The 22,858-nt window shown below is 35.2% G+C and overlaps 1 protein-coding gene across 1 annotated transcript; it reads left to right on the plus strand.

Moving 5' to 3' along the window:
* Positions 1-973: 973 nt before the first annotated feature.
* On the plus strand, positions 974-22,855 carry chga (chromogranin A). Its single transcript, XM_073816589.1, has 8 exons — positions 974-1,223; positions 3,348-3,397; positions 4,293-4,386; positions 11,172-11,240; positions 11,485-11,568; positions 15,089-15,394; positions 19,340-19,710; positions 22,330-22,855. Exons 1-8 carry the CDS (start codon positions 1,178-1,180, stop codon positions 22,411-22,413), a joined length of 1,104 nt encoding a protein of 367 aa, XP_073672690.1. The 5' UTR covers positions 974-1,177; the 3' UTR covers positions 22,414-22,855.
* Positions 22,856-22,858: the final 3 nt, after the last annotated feature.

A 22,858-nucleotide genomic window follows, 5' to 3' on the forward strand; every position in this document is an offset into this window, starting at 1 on the left:
GATCTTCAAATTCAAAAGTTTTCATCCCCCGGCTCTTAATGTGTTGTGTTTCCTTCTGAAGCATCAGTGAGTGTTTGAACCTTCTGTAATAGTTGCATATGAATTCCTCAGTGTAAAAAGATGGATCTCAAAATCATAGTCATTGTTGGAAAGGGTTCAAATACGGAAAAAAAGGCTGAAAAAACAGAGTTTGTGGGACCGGAAAGGATTTTTCTGAAGAAGCAGGTAGTTTTAATTGTTCAGGACAGAAAAAAGGAACTCTTGAACAACTTTCACTAAACAAACAAAAAAAAAAAAACCAGCTGTGGATCATTCAGGTAATAATACAGTATTAAAAATTAAGTGTATGTAAACTTTTGAACAGGGTCATTTTTATAAATTTACAAATTTTGTAAACATCTTTTATGTGAAATATCTTATTCAGGTCAGTAATAAATACACAATAACCTGCATTTTGTATAATTCCTCATATTTTGGTCAAATAATGAACATTTTGCAGATTCTGCAAGGTGTATGTTAACTTTTGACCTCAACTGTATACTTTTGCTTGCCTTTGGTCTCAAGCGATATGTATTAATAGATTGAAAATGAAGCAAACCACCATCAGATATAAGGCTTAATGATGTGATGCATTTTCAAATTAGAAAATTTAGGGGAAAAAATAAACAAATATTTATTTAGAAGACCCAACACACCCCTATACAAAATATGGGACCCCAAATAATAAATCAAATTCTGTTACTTACATAGTAAGTGGTATGAATATTATGTGTATTATTAAGTAAAAATACAGCAAAATGTATGAAATTAAAGCAACATATAGCAGTCGTTTGCATCCATGTATGCATATACAGTACTATAATAATTATTATAATTATTAACTTTCCATTTAGTAGATAGCGAACTAAGCAGCTGTATTTCATACTGATGTCATTTCCTCTTCATCAAGTCTTCTATATAAAGGCGGCATCGCTGCAGTAGTGAGTAGTGACATTGAGGCATTGTGATCCGGCGAAACAAACAAGAGCAGGCGCCTTATGCGCATAATGCATCCATAAATCAGCGAGTGCTTTCATTCACTCTGAGGAGAGGAAAGTACTAACGGTCATTCGCTTTCCTCCGGCACGACGGTTTGTCACTTTTAACAGAACGGTTGCCTGCACTTCGCATTACGAAAATGATCGCAAGAGGATGCGCTGCTCTCGTGGTGCTGGTGAATTTTGGTAAGTGTGCAAGATGTACAAATAATCACGTAATGTATTAAGTTATTGTGGGAATACTTAGTGTCATTTAGGATGATGTATTGATTCTGTTGACTGTACGTTTTCTACATGTCAGTCTCTGTCAGCACCAAGGACAGCGGATAAAACACTTGTGAGGAGCACAAAAGCCTTCTCACATGACGTTTGTAAACGTAGACTAGTCGTGGTTTATTTTGTTACATGATTTACAGTGTCACTACTTCGTCTTTTAGAGATCGCATTGTAAGCTCAGGGTTAATGGTCTTATTTACATAAGTGCATTATCATTAATTAGACAAATACAGCAAGCGACCAGTTTTAATAACCGCTTGTCTATTTGTGTAAATCTTCCCACGTAGTTCCACTCTGGTTGTTTTATAACCTATAAAACATACAGCAAAACTAACAATGCGTCCGTTAAAGCGTTTCCCGTCGTTGTTTGACATTTTAAAGGTTTCCCTCAGATTACAAACAGTGCGTGAAAGTTTGTGTGACTGTTCAAAGAACATTAATATTTAATGAACTAAACACTGAAGCCGATTGTGATTGGTTGTTTGTTGCTAAACGACTGGAGTACCTTTGGTATTTAAACAAAAGATTAAAACTAGCCTTCACCCAGGGTTTAAGCAGACATTAACCCGGGGTTAAGTGTAGGTTGATTTGCTATACACTACCAGTCAAAAGTTTTTGAACTTTAAGATTTTTAATGTTTTTTGAAGAGGTCTCATTTGCTCACCAAACCTGCATTTATTTGATCCAAAGTACAGTAAAAACAGTAAAATTTTGAAATATTTTTTACCATTTAAAATAACTGTTTTATATTTGCATATATTTTAAAGTGTAATTCATTTCTATGATTTCAAAGCAGAATTTTTAGCATCATTACTCCAGTCACATGATCCTGCAGAAATCATTCTAATATTCAGTTTTTTTGCTCAAAAAACATTATTGCCAATACATTAAAAATTGTGTTTTTAAATCTGTAAGATCAAATAAATAAATAAATAAATTCATTCATTCATTCATTTACTTTAGTCTTTCACAATAAATCAATAAATAAATAAATTATGCATTTTTAAAACGGCAAGATCACATTATTTTTATTAATTTGTTTTTTTTTGTTTACTTAATTATTCACAATAAATAAATAAATGTGGTAATTCTAAAACAGCAAGATCTAATTCAGTAATTAATTAATTTATTCATTCATTCATTTCAGTTTTTCACAATAGAAAAACAAATACATTAAATACATTATAAATAATAAATACATTAAAAATGGTGGTGTTTTTAAAACCATAAGATCAAATTCATTCATTCATTCATTCATTCATTCATTCATTCATTCATTTACTTCAGTCTTTCACAATAAATAAATAAATACATGAGGTAAATAAATACATTGGTATATTATGTTAAAAACAGTTGAGTATATTTTTTTCAGGTTTCTTTGATAAATAGAAAGTTCAGAAGAACAGCTTTGATCTAAAATAGAAATCTTTTGTAACATTATAAATGTCTTCATCGTCACTTTTGATTAATTTAAAGCATCCTTGCTAAATAAAAGTATTAATTTATATCATTTCCACCCCCCCACAAAAAAAAAAAAAAAAAAAAAATCATACTGACTCCAAGTTTTTAAATGGTAGTGTGTAATTTTTCCGAAAGCTTTTTATTTCAGATAAATGCTGATCTTTGGATCTTTCTATTCATCAAAGAATCCTAAAAAAATGTACTCAACTGTTTTAAATATTGACAATAATAATAATACAAATTCTTGAACAGCAAATCAGCATATTAGAATGATTTCATAAGGATCATGTAACAATGAAGACTGTAGTAATGCTGAAAATGTAGCTTTGATCACAGGAATAAATTACATTTTAAAATATATTCAAATAGAAAACAGTTATTTTAAATAATAAAAATGTTTTACAGTATTACAGCTTATTCTGTATTTTGGATCAAATAAATGCAGGATTCGTAAGCAGAAGATAATTAACATTAACATTCTTACTGTTCAAAAACTTTTGACTTGTAGTGTATATATGTATATATTTTATAGCATTGTGTTTTTGCTTATCAAAGCTATTTCTCTGTTTCTAGTCTTCTCGGTACCTGTCTCTCCAGGTCACATGGACGATAAGGATGTGAAGGTATGAGTTAATAAATCATTGTTTAACAAACGGTATATTTGATTTCAGCTTCTTTACTGTACCGTATTATTTTAATGTGTATTTGGAGCAGCGTTTTGGAACATAAGGATGCACAGAATGGCAGCAGCCATAGTCCATGTTGTCAGGAAGTGTGGAGGAAAGCAGCATAAGTGAGACAGTGACTCAACAACACGATTTCAGCCTAGTGACAGCTGGTGCCATGTGTGCTTACTCAGAGGAGGCTACCAACTACAGATGACTGCAAACTGTGCTTTTTAAACTATGATGAACTGAATTTAAACTTAAATTGAAGTTGGGTTGCACTCATTTAACTTTGAGATTGCCACATGCTTCTTTCCAAGTAGAAAAGTCTGAAATGTGTGGAGATCTGAAGTTTTGCTGGAAAAGACATCGGCAATGTCAAGTTACAAACAGACGCAGTTCGTCTCGGTAAAATGATAATGCCATTTCAGCAACACTTTGGCCTTACTGAGAGAGGCTGCTTTTCCCTGACAGCAGAGAAATGCTTGACTTTGGGGGAATGTGGAGCCAAACAAATCGCAGAGACTGGCGAAAGGGATGAAAGCAAAGCACTGAGGAGGAAATGACATTGATTGAAAGTGAAATGTAAGACAGTAAGGATGGCTGGATATGGGGGGTTTTAAGATATTGTTGGCATGGTGCATCTGTGTCCTCTCTCACATTGATCGCATAAGTGTGTAGAGTCCATATATATATACACACTGCTGTTTAAAAACAAGGATGCATTACATATAGTAACCCCAAGATTTCTAAAGGATCATGTGACACTGAAGACTGGAGTAATGGCTACCATCACAGAAATAGATTTTAAAATATATTCAGATTTACTGTCTATTTCTCTGTCTATTTATAGGTGATGAAGTGTATCGTGGAGGTAATTGCAGATGCCCTGACCAAGCCTCATCCCATCCCAGTGTCCCAGGACTGCCTTGAAGCCCTCAGCGCTGGTGAGTTTCTGCATTAGTGACACCTGGACTGCTATTATTTCCGTATATTTAGTTGCACTTGGGTGCGCTTCTTTCCTGCCATCAGCAGTGACCTTCTCGATATGATCAATATGCCATCATTTGCTGTGACTGCACGTTTCTGATAGTCGAAAGTTAATGGTGCAAAGTAACAAATGACTTTAGCACAGACAGGAGTCATAGTGTGAAGTTTTGCCGTGCACTGTTCAGTCACATTGCAGGGTCTTTTTTCCTTGATACTTTAATAGTTGGAAAATCAATCACTCTGTTAGCAAAGCAGGTATTGTTACCGAGATAACGCTTACAACAGTGAAATCAAATACTATGCGAGAGGCTTACACAATGAGTCTAGGACAAAGAAGCAGTGAAGGACAGAGATTGAGGAAAGGAGAGACGAGGACCGATAAGTTGAGAAAAGCAGAATTTCATTAAGACACTAAAAAAGTTATTATAAAAAAGAAAAACCTTTGTTAACTGTTAGTTACCTTACCTAAATATATTAAAAGTGTATTTATTATATTATATTGTATTATAGATGGCTAAAAATAAAACCATAAAGATCATTACTTGAAATAAATCAAATATTAACTGAAATAAAATAAAATAAAATATTTTTTTTCAGCTAGTTGCCAATTTCTGATTTTAATTTAGTTAAACTACCAGTCAAAAGTTTTTGAACACTAAGATTTTTAATGTTTTTTTTTTAAGAAAAAAAGTCTGCATTTATTTGATTCAAAGCACAGCAAAACAGTAAAATTCTTAAATATTTGTACTATTTAAAATAACTGTTTTCTATTTGAATATATTTTAAAATGTAATTTATTCTTGTGAACAAAGCTATATTTTTAGCATCATTACTCCATCATTACTCATTACTTTCTATTCATCACAGAAACCTGAAAAACATTTATTTAATAAAAATGCTTTACAGTATTGCAGCTTTTTCTGTATTTTGGATCAAATAAATGCAGGATTCGTAAGCAGAAGATAATTCTTTAAAAACATTAACATTCTTACTGTTCAAAAACTTTTGACTAGTAGTGTAAAATGTAATTCATTCTTGTGAACAAAGCTATATTTTTAGCATCATTACTCCATCATTACTCACTACTTTCTATTCATCACAGAAACCTGAAAAACACTTACTCAGCTGTTTTCAAATCAGAATATTAGAATGATTTCTGAAGGATTGACTGAAGTGATGATGCTAAAAATTCAGCTTTGAAATCACAGAAAAAGAATACCTTTTAAAATATATTCAAATAGAAAACAGTTATTTTAAATAGTAAAAATATTTCACAATTTCTCTGTTTTTGCTGTACTTTCCGTCAAATAAAACATTAAAACAAAAAATCTTGTTCAAAAACTATTGACTGGTAGTGTAACTTAATGAACTAAAATAACTAAAACTGAAATAAAATTAATAAAAACTATATTTATTTCAGCCAGTTGGCAATTTCTAAAATAACTAAAATAAAATAAAAAATACAATTTATTTCTTTAATTTCAGCTAGTTGCCCATTTCTAATTTTAATTTAGTTAAACAACCAGTCAAAAGTTTTTGAACACTTAAGATTTTTAATGTTTTTTAAAGAAAAAAGCCTGCATTTATTTAATCCAAAGCACAACAAAAACAGTACAATTTTGAAATATTTGTACTATTTAAAATAACTGTTTTCTTTTTGAATATATTTTAAAATGTAATTTATTCTTGTGACCAAAGCTATATTTTCAGCATCATTACTCCAGTCTTCAGTGTCACATGATCATTCATAAATCATTCTAATATACTGAGTTGCTGTTATTATTTTATTATTATTATCAATATTTAAAACAGTTGAGTAATTTTGTTTTAGGATTCTTTAATGAATAAAAATATCCAAAAATCAGCATATATCTGAAATAAAAAGCTTTTGTAACATTTTACACTGTACCATTTAAAAGCCTGGAGTCAGTGTGTGCGTGTGTGTATATATAATTTATCTTTTTGAAAATTAATACATTTAACAAGGATGCTTTAAATTGATCAAAAGTGATGATAAATACATTTATAATGTTACAAAAGATTTTTTTCTGATTTTTCTATTCATCAAAGAAACCTGAAAAAAATTTACTCAGCTGTTTTTAATATAATACATTTTTTGTGAGTGGCAAATCAGAATATTACAATGATTTCTGAAGGATCATGTTTAAGTTTTAAGTTTAAGTTTTATTTATTTAGCAGGACAGTGCATATTAAAAACAGAGCATCTGTAACATGCCAGAGTTAGCCAAAGGCTAATTTTCATCTGTTGTCCTGTAGGCCTGTTGTACAATGGCCCCCTAGAAAAAGCATAAAATGTATAAACAGTGAGGTAAACAGCAATAGGAAACGACATGTTTGCGCAAGGTTGATTGATTACAGCAGAGGCAGCAGTAGCGTAAAAAAAACAGTACGATACAAATAAAATTATTTCTGAAAACACAAAAAGCAGCAGCAAAGAGTTTAGAAAAGACATAAAAGCAGCAGTATACATAGCAAGCATTAATAAAGCATATTAGAACAAATTACAACTGCATATTAAAATGACAAGCATATCACAATCATAAAATAGTATGCAAAGGTCAGAAAGGAATCACGCACTCACAAGTAGAAAGCAGGATGGCAACAGCAGTGTTTTAGTGTTGACAGGTCTGATTACTAATCAGCCAATGTTTTAGGTGAGAGCGAAATAAATTATATGTACTGATGTCTCTAATTGTTGTTGGGATAGTGTTCCATTCCTGAGAGGCTTTGACAGAGAAAACTGACTGACTAAAAGCACTTTTCCTAAGTGGGATAATACAATCACCTCTAGACACTCCTCTAGTGATTCTGTGTGTAGATGTTCTAAAACTGACAAATTCACTAAGAGGATATGGAGCCATCCCATGTAGGATTTTGTATGTCTGACAGGCATTCGTGTACTTAATAAGATTGTCCCAACTTAGAAGACGATGTTTTAAAAGAATGGAGCAGTGATGAAAATGTTTTGATTTCTTGTCAAGTACTTTGATTGTCTGCTTGTATAAAGACTGTAATGGTATCAAGGTGGTGGAGTTAGTCTGAGACCAGCTTGTTAGACAATAAGTGAAATGAGAGAAAATCATTGAATACATGAATGTTTTTGCAGCTTGGACGGACATGGAATTTCTAATAAATCGAAAATTAGCTAGGTTAAATTTTACTTTTTTACAGGTTTGCTTTACGTGTGACCTAAAATTGAGTTTGTTGTCCAGGAGAATGCCCAAGTATTTAAATTCTTGGACAGTTTGTATTTTTTCTCCTGACACTATAATGTCTGCATCTTTGGTTACTTTACGTGATTTCGTGAAAAACATGCCTACAGTTTTGGAAACATTAAGTTGTAGACAGCATTGATTTAACCAATTTGTAACATTGACCATTGCATTTGTAAGTTTGACAGCTACCTCAGTTTTTGAAGACCCATGTACATACAAAACTGTGTCATCAGCATACATTTGAACATTAACGTCCGGACATATCAATGGCAGGTCATTAACATACATGCAAAAAAGGACCGGGGCTAATATAGAGCCCTGTGGCAGGCCAGTTGACACAGAAAGTAACTCAGACTGACTATTAGCAATGCGGACTGTTTGTAAACGCTGAGTAAGATACGAGTGAATCCATTTTATTACGCTGTCTGAGAGATTAAAAGTAGATAATTTAGCCAGTAGGATCTGGTGGTTTACTGTATCAAATGCCTTTCTAAGATCAAGAAAGACTGCACCTACAATGTTATTGCTATCAAGTAGTAACTTGATTTTTTCAATGAGATGACAATTTGCTGACTCAGTTGAATGGTTAGGTCGAAATCCAAATTGCAGCGCATGAAGATGAAAGGAACTATTATTTAAGTGATCTTTGATTTGTTCACATATCCATTTCTCAAGAATCTTAGACATTACAGGCAAAATACTAATAGGTCTGTAGTTAGAGATAGATTGTGGGTTTCCTGATTTGAAAATAGGTGATACAATGGCCGTTTTCCATATGGTTGGAAACTCTGCTTGGTGTATGGATTGATTAATAATTTTTGTGATGGGACTGATTAGTGCTGAACTAACATTTTTGAGCATAGTTGTATCCATCCCATACACATCTTTAGATTTGGACAGTTTAAGTTTTCTTATAATTGATTCAGTGTTTGTTTTAGTTGCATGATGAAAAACAAAACTAGGTTCTATTGATGGAACTTTACACATCTCAACATTTACAGGAGGGAAGCCCTCGGCAATGGCTACAACCGAGTCAACAAAATACTGGTTAAGTGTTGCGGCTACTGCAGCTGGATCCGTAATGCAATTTCCATCAACAGTTAGTACAAGAGATTTTCTTAGTGTAGGTTTTTGCCCCATTAATATTTTCAGCTGGTCCCAGACTATCTTTGGGTTACCTCTTGCCTCACTGATTATGGTCAGAAAAAAGTTGGCCCTAGATTTTCTTAACATAGTTGTTACAATATTCCTTAGCATAGCAAAATGCTGTTTGTCATGGGATAGTTTTGTCTTAACGGCCCTCTTTAGTGCAAGATCACGCTCTTTCATTTTTTTCAGGACATCTGTTGTTATCCATGGGAGGCTACTTCTTTTTTTCCTGTGTGTAAACCTACAGGTAAATTCTTTAATAATACACTGTAGTTTGCTTGAAAGTATTTTGCTTCCCTCATTTACATCTTTTCCAGTTAACAAGGAGTCCCAGTTTAAACTATTTACTGTGTTTTTAAAGATTTCCTGGTCTTTGTTAGGTATTCTGAACGATTCCTGATCCTTAACAGTACAAGCACTGAATCTCTTTTTTGATAATTTTCTGGCCACAAGTACTAGATTGTGGTCAGATAGCCCAGTAAACATGTTTAGAGATTTTATAATTCTTTCCGGTCTATTGCTAAATATCAAGTCAATCTGAGTTGAAGTGGACTGTGTTACTCTTGTTGGCCCTTTAATTAGTTGTGTGAGATCAAAACGATCTGTTATCTGTTTGAGATTTTTCCTGGCTAATCTGTCTTCCCAATTTATATTCATATCCCCCATTAATATTACTTCCTTGTCAAAATTGCAGTTTATCAGCATAGTTTGTAAGTTTTCATAAAAATCAATATTAGAGTTCGGAGGACGATAAATTACAATAAGACTAAATGACATTTGAGGTGATAAAATAATTTTTAAAGCAATATATTCTAAATCACAGTTTGCCAAGATTATCTCTTCACACTGAATGCTATTCCTTATATATACCATGACTCCGCCTCCTTTAGATCTCACTCTGTCTCTTCTATAAATTTGATAACCTGGTACCATAACTGCTGCAGATGGTGAATTTGCGTGGAGCCAGGTTTCAGACAGGCTAAGATAATCAAGATTGGATTCTGTTAAAATATGCTGAATTTGGTCTGATTTAGGTACAAGGCTTCTTATATTAAGATGTCCCCCAAATAATCCCCTAGGTTTCATTTTGGGGTCCCATATTATTTTAGAATGGTTAACAGTCTGTAAAATTTTCCACTTCTTGTTCTTTACAACAGCTGGGTTTGTATACCATTTCTGGTGTCCACACTTTTCTCTTCCGGGTATAATTGGGTTATTGTTTTGATTAGCTTTATGTTCCTTTGGGGTGCGAGTAGATGAGTTGTCACCTGCAATTTCTGACAATGAGGATGGTTTACGGTGGTTCGAGGCGTCCCGGGCACATAACGCGCTGTCGTCCCTCTCCGCCGAGTCCGAAGTCACTCGCAGCCGAGGCAGCGCACACCGCTCCCCACAGGCACACAAGCCACGCCCGGCCCCAGGCTCCAGGCCTCGGCCGGCCGCAACGTCCGCGTCGGGCACCGCCGATAACCCCACAGCAGTCGTCAGACACACATGTGACTGAAGTGATGATGCTAAAAATTCAGCTTTGAAATATTAGAAATAAATTACATTTAAAATATATTCAAATAGAAAACAGTTATTTTAAATAGTACAAATATTTCACAATTTTTATGTTTTTGCTCTACTTTCAATCAAATAAAACATTAAAACATAAAACTATGAAACTGTTAACTGTTCAAAAACTATTGACTGGTAGTGTAACTTAAATAACTAAAAATAAAATGAAATAAAAATGACAAAAAACATAAAAATTACTAAAACTTCAACTAAAATAAAAATGGACAATATAAAAATAAAACAAAAACTGATTCAAACTATCAATAAAAACTGTATATCTCGATGATAAAATAAGTCTAATATACAGACACCAAAATGCATCCCCTAATGCTTATCCATTATATGTCAATTCTGTACTTTTTACAGTACTATTCTGGCAACTAAAGCTGTAGCTGTCAAAATTTTCTACCATAACTTTAACAGACTGCAAAGAAGCTTGGCAGAGAAATAAGGCGACAGACATTTTGGGAGAGAAAGTACGGTGTAGAGTGAACAGCTTTGCCACGGAGTGAGCAGCCGACTCTGCATGCACCCTTTGTCGGTCAGCAGAAAAGGAAAAGCTTGACTCAACGCTAATTCAACGCAAATCTCTCCTCTCCCCCTCTTTATTGCTTTTACTTCCTCTCTTCTCTCTCAGTGGGCCGGATGATTAATAGTGCTGCTCAGGAGAAGGCAGTAAATTTCAGGGCAATTAATGCAAATAATGTAAAAATAAAGTAAAGTGCTGACTGCTAAAAATAGGGTTTGGAGTTTGGAGCTGTGTGTGAGGTGTACTGTTTTTTTTTTTTTTTTTTCAGATGACAGGCTTGTGAGCATCCTGCGCCATCGCAACTTTCTCCGAGAGCTGCAAGATATCGCTGCGGAAGGTAAGAGGCAGATGCTCCAGATTTGATTGGGACAGCATGAACTAACTCTGTTTCCTATGGAGAAACGCTAATGGCAGCAGAATGACAGTCGGGTGCTAATGGCTTTTTTGGCAGCAGTAGGTCATTTGAAATGTAAAGTAGAAAAGTGTGTCACAACTCTGAAAGAGAGCCCATAGATTCTGTTTTATTGCCAAGAAGCTGCTATGTCTGCTTGTGACCATTTCCCCACCAAACTGCTTCTCAGGAGCCAGTGAAAGAGCACAGAAACGCCCAGGAGACATGCCTGATCATGTGACCAGCCTCTCTAGAGACACGATTAAAACTGCAGGTGAGATTAACCCACTTCTTAATTGCCATGATACATGAGTCTGTACTAGTCTGCTACATCTTCATGTCTTTCTTTACATTCTCATACGGAAATATAATATATGTGACATATATTGTGTATATGTGTCACACATATATGTGTTTTCACATACATTATTTTACCAAAGTAAGAAAAAAATGCATGTTATTTTTTATTTAGTACTGACCTGAATAAGATATTTTACATAAAATACATTTACATATGGTCCACAAGAGAAAATAATAGTTGAATTGATAAAAATGACCCTTTTCAAAAGTTTACATACACTTGATTCCTAATACTGTGTTGTTATCTGAATGATCCACGCCTGTTTTTTGTTTAGTGATAGTTGTTCATGAGTCCCTTGTTTTTCCTGAACAGTTTAAACTGCTCGCTGTTCTTCAGAAAAATCCTTTAGGTCCTACAAATATTTTATTTGTAAACTTATGTTCAGCTATTCTATTTGATAGTTAACTTTTAACTATTTTTGAACTTTTCAGGTCATCAGTCATCAAAGCTCAGTAAATATTGATCACCAAATTTCACCAAGCTGATTACTCACTAAAAACTCCCACAGATCATGTTTTCAGGCCATTTCTAGTCTTTTTTTGACATAACAAAGTGGTTATATCTAAGTATATCTATCATAACCAGTCATATTCAGTCATATCACGATGGAGGCATTGCCTCCTCTCACATGACTTTCCCCTATTCATTTTCAATTACCCCCACCGCCAAACTCACCACACACTTTAGGGAGGGTCTATTAAAACTCAGTGAGCTCAGGGGAGGTGAGAGAGACACTGTAATTTTACCTGCCGGTGTCACTGTTGGACAATGTTTCTTTAGAAAAATTAGTGATTCATACACTTTTTTTTAATGTTAGATTTTGTAACATATGCATTGTTTTATTTTTATACTATGAATATTTTTCTCATCCAGTTTTTTGAAGAGACACTGCCTTCCTTGATATGCATGTACATGATTATTGTACATGAAAATTATTCATACCCCTAGCAAATTCTGACTTAAAGTAACTTTTATTCAACCAGCAAGTTTTTTTTTGACCGGAAATGACACAGGCTTCTCCCAAAAGATAATAAGACAATGTACAAGAGGCATCATTGTGGAAAAAAAGATTTCTCAGCTTTTATTTACATTTGAACAAAAAGTGGCATGTACAAAATTATTCATACTATTCTTAATAATCAATAGAAAAGGCTTTATTGGCTATTACAGCAATCAAACGCTTCCTATAACTGCTGACCAGCTTTTTGCATGTCTCCACTGGTATTTTTGCCCATTCATCTTTAGCCATGAGCTCCAACTCTTTCAGGTTGGAGGGTCTCCTTGCCATCACCCTGATCTTTAGCTCCCTCCACAGATTCTCAATTGAATTTAAGTCAGGACTCTGGCTGCAAACTGCAAAACGTTAATGTTTTTGTCTGCTAACCATTTCCTCACCACTTTTGCTGTGTGTTTTGGGTCGTTGTCGTGCTGAAATGTCTACTGGTGCCCAAGCCCAAGTTTCTCTGCAGACTGCCTGATGTTGTTGTTAAGAATTTTGATGTGTTGCTCCTTTTTCATGGTGCCGTTTACTGTGATTAGGTTCCCTGGTCCACCGGCTGAAAAACACCCCCAAAACATTAGGTTCCCACCACCATGTTTGACAGTGGGGATGGTGTTCTTAGGGTTGAAGGCTTCTCCTTTTTTACGCCAAATGAAGGCTACATCATTGTGGCCAAACAATTAAATTTTTGTTTTATCTGACCATAAAACAGAAGACCAGAAGTCTTCTTCTTTGTCCAGATGAGCATTTGCAAAGGCCAAGCAGGCTTTTGTGTGCCTTATCTGGAGAAGTGGTGTCCTCCTTGGTCTGCGTCTGTGGAACCCAGCGGTGTTCAGTGTCCGTTGGACTGTCTGCCTTGAGATGTTGCCACCAGCAGAGCCCAGATTCATCAGGATGGCCTTGGTGGTAATCCTTGGATTCTTTTTTTTACCTCTCTCACTATCCTCCTGGCTTCCGACCACGTCCTCTGAGATTTTTCACAGTGCGGAGCGTCTTGTATTTTTTAATAATACTTCGCACTGTAGCCACTGGAACTTCAAAACATTTAGATATGGTCTTATAGCCCTTTCCTGACTTGTGAGCAGACACAATGTGTAGCCGCAGGTCCTCAGTGAGCTCCTTTGTCTTAGCCATGACTGTCCACAAACCAACAGCAGAGAGCTTCTGTTTTTCACCTGTTGAGTTGATTAAAACAACTGTTCCCAATGAATCAGGGTCATTTGGATGCTTTAGAACAGCTTGGACTATTTGGAATGGTATAGAACTTTGGATTTTCACATAGACTGTGACAGTTTGCAAAGGGTATGAACAATTTTGGACATGACACTTTTTGTTCAAACGTAAATAAAAGCTGAGAAATATTTTTTCCACAGTGATGCCTCATATGTACATATATTACTTTGGTGTATGGGTTGTTTAATATTTTTTCTTTTTACATGCACTCTTTCACACACTTTGCATATAAGAGAAAAAAGATAAAGAGATTGTTCTAATCTTAGAATAGCCTAAATTCCATCAAAAACGCATGCTACTTTGATTTAGCATTGCTTGTCACCCTTCAAAAGGACAAAAGACAGTCATCCAGTGCTCACAAAGCACATTTTAGTGTGAATCACTGTGTTCTGCTCTGTAGCGATGCACTTAGCAGGATTCTGACAGAATCAGGGCAGAGGGCACATCTGTCTCTTCTATTGTGCATCATTTCTTGCTAGTGCAAATGCACACTACTTGTGGTACAATCTTGAGCTTGTAAAATTTCTTATGCCCACCATCCTGGACTTTTGTCTTGGATATGTCATATTTCAAGTCTGTGGGCACAAGTGTGTGGGTGCCAAATATCATTCTGTACTTAGAGTGTCAGAATCAAGTAAAACACTGATTGTGTTTTAAACTATCCCTTAATTTGTGAGTGGGCTGTCATTGTACTTAGCTGTGCATTTCATTTGAGCACATTCAAAAGTGCTAACCTTGAAAACCATGTCATCTATTTCTATGATATGCTTGCATTGCAATTACATTTTCATCCGAAGCGGTTCATCAGACTCGACTCATATTAAGCCATGTCAGTTTACTTATTCAGGGAGGACACACCATCTATATGTCGATTTGCAAGCACTGCACAGCTGAGGTCAGACAGATTGATCCAAATTAAAAATAAAAATAAATCATGTAAACAGTCTGTTCCACAGCCTTGCACTTTCATTAAAAGGCACTGTAGCAGAAATCATCACAGGCAAATCAAATCTAAATGCTTAGAACTTAGAGACCTGAAAGAAACAAAAACAAATCTATCTGTCTATCTATCAGTCTGTCTGTCTATCTATCAAATCTGAAAACAAATCTGAACAAAGAGAATAATTACAATTTCTTTCTTTATTTAAATAATACAAAAATGAGCATCTAACCTCAGTGTAACCCTTTACCATCCTACAGATGATCAGTCAATGTTGGTTTCTATGGATAAACCAGAAGAAGATGCAGAGAAGAGAGGAGCAGAAGAGGAGAGCTCCAGGGAGAGTGAGGAGACAGAGCAGGAGTCTCAAAAACGGAACCTGATTGCTGAGGAAGAAGAGCGTGAAGAAGACGAGAGTCCTAACAATCACATTTCCAGCTCCATAAACCCAGAGCTGGAGCGAGAGTCACTGGAGGAGGCCACAAAAAGGGATGAGGAGAAACAAGAGGAGAAGAAACACTCTAGTTCGGAAAAGACGGAAAATGAACCGCCTCACCATAAATATGGTAATGCCATGCACTACTTTCTGAGTTTATCTTTGAGTTGAAAGCCTTATTTATTATGATATGAGATCACAAGCAATATTGTGACTGTGGATTAGGTGTAAGGACGCATTACTGGCCCGATGGGCCTCTCAAATTCAGAGACCTTCTGCTGAGAAGCTTGTGTTGGCTCGATACCTGGAAACAAGCCACTGCAGATGTACAATTGGTAGATGAATAGTCCTTGAATGTGTGCCAGAAACTACTGCCACAGTGTGGAATACACAAAGAAATAAGAAAATTCACTTGTTCCAGGCTCCTCCACAGCACCAACAGAACTCAGATGTTCTAGACTCCTGATTTATTCAGATTCTGACACTCTCAATTCTGATTTCCTTTGATTCAGTTCTGATTCATAAATAAACATTAAATACTCTCTCTGCTAATGCTATAAATAACACAACACAGTGTTTCAAACTGATAGCTCTTTTTTACAGTTGATGTCAAAGTTTACATACACCTTGCAGAATCTGCTAAATGTTTTTACCAAAAAAGAGAGATCATACAAAATGCAATAATAGAAAATAATAGTTCAATTTATAAAAATGACCCTGTTCAAAAGTTTAAATACACTTGATTCGTAATACTATGTCGTTGCCTAATTGATCTACAGCTGTGTTTTTGTTAAGTGATAGTTGTTCATGAGTCCCTTGTTTGTCCTGAACGGTTAAACTGCCTGTTGTTCTTCAGAAAAATCCTTCAGGTCCCACAAATTCTTTGGATTTCCAGCATTTTTCGCATTTTTGTGTATTTAAACTTTTGAACAGATCGTTGTATATGAGTCCCTCAGTTGTCCTCAGTGTGAAAAGATTTGACTCAAAACCATACAGTCATTGTAATTTACATACATAAGTAGATAATAACAATTTAGATCAACCAATTTCCAAACAATGCTTAATTTTGTTAATTTTGTTTCATGCCGAGAACATCGATACCAATTATGCCATAATTGGATGAATGTCCTGTCCATCATTTTAATTTATGTTGAAAATCTACTTTTGCGAGCTACTCCTAGACCGTTACTCCGATTTTTACCAAATTTGACCTTCAGACCATGCTGACAAAACAAAAAAACAAAAAAACAATTATGTCGATGTCCAGTAAGAAATGGTTTTCGTTTTGGGGCATCAACAAATTTGCTGGAAAGATGCTGTTTGGCATCTGAGGCTGTATTTCTGCAAAGCTATGACATATTGACATTGTCATCTCACACTGACCACACCACATACATTTGGTAATACTGTTCAAGAGTACTAAACCATTTATTAACCATTAATTATGAAATTTCCAAAAATGCGAAGAACTTTTGATTGCAGTAGCCTATTGTACTGACACTGGTCTCAAAATATTCCTTGTTCAAATATTCCAATTATGCCATTGTGGGCTAAACTTTCTGTCTGCCATTTTGATTTATGTTGAAAACATACTTTTTCAAACCCCTCTTAGACCGTTCGTCCAATTTTCACCAAAATCGAGTCAGATCATCTTCAGACTGTGCTGACAAAAGGTTATGGATTTCATGTTGATAGATGAAACTGTTTTTGTACAGAGCCACTACGAATTTTAGGCTTGATGCCAAAATGACTCTGCAAAGCTTAAACATAATGACACCAAACTTTGTGTGTGCCTTAGTCACCTCACACTAAACACACCACATCGATTTGATAACAGCACCAACTGTTGGCATTATGTTGCCATTAAATCATTTTACTAGCAGTTCTACATAATTCTTCTGCAGTTCTACATAATTTTTCTGTCATTTTGACTAAAATCATTTTAAAATGGCTTCCTTTTACTCATTGTTGCAGCTGGTCTGGTGCTCTATGCCACGCTTACCTCCTCATTTTCCCTTTGGTGTGCTTGGCCCCATAATTGCTGCTTGCAGCTATAATTATAGAGTGTTTTTCTTCACTTTGTGGCTTTTCACCTTATATTTTATGTCATGTTCACATTATTTAGCATATCTACTAACACTTTCAATTAATTAAAAAAAGGTAATTAAATAATTAATCACACATTTTTTCTGAAATTGTGATTATTGCGATTAATTACACCTAACATTAAAGTTTTTAAATATACTTTCATATTGCAATAAATTTACATTCAGTCTTCAAATTAATGTAAAAACAATGTAAAGACAGTATATTTGTAATATTTGTTTAATAGCATCTTTTTTTATGATTGAAGGCAGGTATCACTACTAGGAAATTGTTTTTTCCCCCTAATATTAAGCCATTGACTATAGCCATTCAACATTACAGTATAATTGAAAGCTTATTAGACTTTAAAAAGTAACATCATTTATTTACAGTGAACTTAAAACAATCGTCACATAAACCCCTTATTTACCTGTGATCTTTAACAAGTAGGGGATATACAGAAACGGAATTTAGCAAGTTATCAAACACTAAATCCTAAATAAAATATAGATGAATCCTTTAAGCTACAAAAGTTTTTGATTTTCTCTTTTTTCTTTGTTCTTTGATTAACAGACATCACAGCAGCTGAGTTATTAGGTTATTTCGCTGCTATTACTTTAAGAGCTGCCGCTGCTGAATGTGACAACATCAAATCTGACCGCAGCTCACTACTGAAGTTCGACTGGTTGTAAAAATGTTCTGTGTCGAAATAAACGCAATTCTTGTAGAGGAAGAAAGAGACAGAAGCAGCAGTTGTGAGTGGGGTTTCAACCCTAGCTCCACCGTTGTTAACGCACTAATATTTACAATTGTTATTTAGTCATTGTATCATACTTTTGTGACATGAATGGCTTCAAAGTATCATAATCAAGTCATGATTAGGTGTGTACGGCTGAAAGCTCAGCAGATGAACAAATAGCCATAGAACTCCTACTAACCCTCCACTGTCACCCTCCTACATTCAATCAATAGCAACATAATCACTACTCTTTGAAAAGTGTGACTGAGAGTAACAGGGATGTCCAGGGAGAATTTATATAACAGGCATTTGCTTATTTCTTTGAAGAGGTTGGGAATAACAGCAGGAGATTGTGTATAAGACACAACGAGGTTAAAAAGAGGCAGGCAGGAGGGATGGGGAATGAAGATTGATGGGGGAATTTAGCAGTGCTCCATGAACAGGCCGATGTGACAGTGCCTCCATCTATGAAATGAAATCCACGCTGCGCTGTGGCCTGCTGAATCGATTCAATAATTGATGTTGGATGCCATCCAGATCAGCCAGCTGCCTGGAGCTTGTTAAAAGTGGCTCTCAGATCTCAGAGGAACTGGGTAAAAAATGCTAGACATTTTAGGTGACTTTGCTTTAGTGTGTTTGTTAACAGACAGAATAATTTGGGAATCTGTGATCATTAGTACAGATAGAAGGACGGGACGGGGGCTTATATTTTAGGATAAGAGGCATCAAGCAGTGAGCCGTGAGCTGGCAAGAGAGAGCGTTTCATTTAGAAGAGTGCTGGGATTGCTGATGCTGCACTAAAGTAAATGTGTGTGTGTGTGTGTGTGTGTGTGTGTGTGTGTGTGTGTGTACCTGGTATTCATCACGTTGTGGGGACCAAATGTCCCCACAAGGATAGGAATACCAGTAGATTTTGACCTTGTGGGGACATTTCTCAGGTCCCCATGAGGAAACAGGCTTATAAATCATGCACAATGAGTTTTTTTGATGAAGTAAAAGTGTGCACAATCTCCTGTGAGGGCTAGGTTTAGGTGTAGGGTAGGTGTAGGGCCATAGAAAGTACGGTTTGTACAGTATAAAAACCATTACGCCTATGGAATGTCCCCATAAAACATGTAAACCCAACATGTGTGTGTGTGTGTGTGTGTGTGTGTGTGTGTGTGTGTGGAATAATGAGAGGAGAGACGGAGATAGAGAAAATAGAGAAGATTCGATATAATAATTATAACTTTGTTCCTTTTTTATATGAAGGGGCAACAGCCACAGATGATCATGAAGCGAATCCCGATGTAAAACAATCCATCATGGAGGACAGCGAGGAGCACAAGGAAGCTGAAGCAGAGAGAACACATTCAAAAGAAGAGCATGAGGAAGAGGAGGAGGAGAAGAAAAGAGAGGTTGGAGTCAAGCGCTGGAGTCGTGTGAACAAATTGTCCCACAAGAGAGTAGAGGCAGGCCCGAAACTGGATGAGCACTGGGAAGCACCACACCACTCGAAGGAGAAAGGAGATCAGGAGGGGGAGCTGTGGAGGAGCCCGGAGGAGCAGGAGCTGCAGCTCATGGCACAAACTCAACCACAGGACAAACGAGACGAAGAGGGCAGCGGCAGCAGAAAGACAGGGGTATGACACCTAGTCGCCCTAACATGTTTTCCTAAAGATTAAAACACAGAGTATTGTTTTCTGTGAAGCACAAAAGTAGATTTTTTTCTTTCAGTGAATTCATGGTGACCATGTCAGTCAAGTTCCAAAAAGGACAAAAAACAAAATCCATCATGAAATTAAAATGGTCCATATGACTCAGATTCCAAGTCATATGGAAGCCCGTTTCTGCCACTGAATAAAAATATAAGAGGTATAAATTCGCAATTCTGACTTTTTTTTCTCAGAATTGTGAGATATAAACTCGCAAATGTGAGTTATAAAGTCCAGTTCGGAGGAGAAAAAAAAAAAGATATATTTACAGAATTGCAAGTTTATATCTCCCAATTCTGACTTAATAACTCACAATTGCGAGTTTATATCACACAATTTTGACTTCATTTCTCAGAATTGCGAGTTTATATCTTGCAATTTTGACTTTCTAAATCGCAATTGCGAGTTTATATCACACAATTTTGACTTTGTTTCTCAGAATTGCGAGTTTATATCTTGCAATTTTGACTATAAATCGCAATTGCGAGTTTATATCACACAATTTTGACTTTGTTTCTCACAATTGTGAGTTTATATCTTGCAATTCTGACTATAATTTGCAATTGCAAGTTTATCTCAGAATTCTGAGAAAAAAGTCAGAACTGCAAGTTTGTCACGCAATTGCGACTTTATTTCTCTGAAGTGTGAATTTATGTCACAAAATTCTGACTATTTCTCTGAAATGCGAGTTTATATCACACAATTCAGACTTTATTTCGCAGAATTGTTTGTTTATATCACGCAGTTCTGCATTATAGCTTGCAATTGCTAGTTTATATCAAGCAATTGCGATTTTATTTCTCAAAATTGTTTGAGAAAAGTTTTTATCTCACAATTCTGACTTAACTCACAATTGCGAGTTTATATCACACAATTTTGACTTTGTTTCTCAGAATTGCGAGTTTATATCTTGCAATTCTGACTTTATAAATAGCAATTGCGAGTTTATATCACACAATTTTGACTTTGTTTCTCAGAATTGCGAGTATATCTTGCAATTTTAAAATCGCAATTGCGAGTTTATATCACACAATTTTGACTTTGTTTCTCAGAATTGCGAGTATATCTTGCAATTTTAAAATCGCAATTGCGAGTTTATATCACACAATTTTGACTTCGTTTCTCAGAATTGCGAGTTTATATCTTGCAATTTTGACTTTATAAATCACAATTGCGAGTTTATATCACACAATTTTGACTTCGTTTCTCAGAATTGCGAGTATATCTTGCAATTTTAAAATCGCAATTGCGAGTTTATATCACACAATTTTGACTTCGTTTCTCAGAATTGCGAGTATATCTTGCAATTTTAAAATCGCAATTGCGAGTTTATATCACACAATTTTGACTTCGTTTCTCAGAATTGCGAGTATATCTTGCAATTTTAAAATCGCAATTGCGAGTTTATATCACACAATTTTGACTTTGTTTCTCAGAATTGCGAGTATATCTTGCAATTTTAAAATCGCAATTGCGAGTTTATATCACACAATTTTGACTTTGTTTCTCAGAATTGCGAGTATATCTTGCAATTTTAAAATCGCAATTGCGAGTTTATATCACACAATTTTGACTTCGTTTCTCAGAATTGCGAGTATATCTTGCAATTTTAAAATCGCAATTGCGAGTTTATATCACACAATTTTGACTTTGTTTCTCAGAATTGCGAGTATATCTTGCAATTTTAAAATCGCAATTGCGAGTTTATATCACACAATTTTGACTTTGTTTCTCAGAATTGCGAGTATATCTTGCAATTTTAAAATCGCAATTGCGAGTTTATATCACACAATTTTGACTTCGTTTCTCAGAATTGCGAGTTTATATCTTGCAATTTTGACTTTATAAATCACAATTGCGAGTTTATATCACACAATTTTGACTTCGTTTCTCAGAATTGCGAGTATATCTTGCAATTTTAAAATCGCAATTGCGAGTTTATATCACACAATTTTGACTTCGTTTCTCAGAATTGTGAGTTTATATCTTGCATTTCTGATTATAACTCGCAATTGTGAGTTTATCTCACAATTTTGAGAAAAAAGTCAGAATTGCACGTTTGTCACGCAAGTTACGTTAAATTTGTCATTGTACTTAATATTATCATAGTTATCATTAAATTTGTCATTACAGTTATGTTTATAGTTATAGTTATATTACTATAAATAGTTTTTAAGTATTAATTGAGTATTTGAATGGCAACATGCCGTTCTTTTGGACTTTGTATTTATCAAAGAATCTTGAAAAATATTTTTTTTGTTCTCAAAAATCTTAAGCAGTAGAACTACAGTAGTTTCAACATAGATAAGAATAATGTTTCTTGAGCACCAAATCAGCATATTAAAATGGTTTCTGAAGTGACACTGAAGACTGGAGTAATGATGCTAAAAATTCAGCTTTGCATCACAGAAATAATTGACAAAATTTATACAAAACATCAAAATAGAAAACACTTATTTAAAATTATCAACAGCCTTGATGTGCATAAGAGACTTCTTTCCCTTTTAAAAGGACTTAATGGCCTGATTCTCTCTCTTCTGTCATCAGGATGCTGAGATCGAAAGTCTGGCTGCCATCGAGTCTGAACTGGAGAGCGTGGCTCAGAAACTTCATGACCTGAGACGAGGCTGAGCTGCTCCGGCTCTTCTTCTCTTTCCACTTTGCCCTTCATCTCTCCTTCAGTAGAAAGGCATGTTAACAGGAGATGAGGTTCTCACCTTCTTGCTCAGTCCACAGCAGCGCAAGCTCTTATCTCAGAGCCGCAGATTCTCTGCTTATTCCCTCCGCGTGTAAAATGAAACCTCAAAGTGACTTCTCTGGTGTCAGACATTCAGAGGTCCCTTCACTTTTTCTCCCAGCTCCTCCGCTTTGCTTTATCGTGCTTGCTTCCTAAAGAAATTTGGGCATTTAATGTAAAATATTTGCTACCCAGAATTACCACACTAGGTTGAAATTTTAATATATGTTAAGGACACATATCTGAAAGAGTGTACCTGATATTATGGAGTCTTATGATCCATAGGCAATAATGTTTTTATTAGATATGGTGATGACTGTAATTAAAAGCTTTTTGGGT

This window comes from Garra rufa, chromosome 13 (assembly GCF_049309525.1).
Source record: "Garra rufa chromosome 13, GarRuf1.0, whole genome shotgun sequence".
Taxonomy (NCBI): Eukaryota; Metazoa; Chordata; class Actinopteri; order Cypriniformes; family Cyprinidae; genus Garra; species Garra rufa.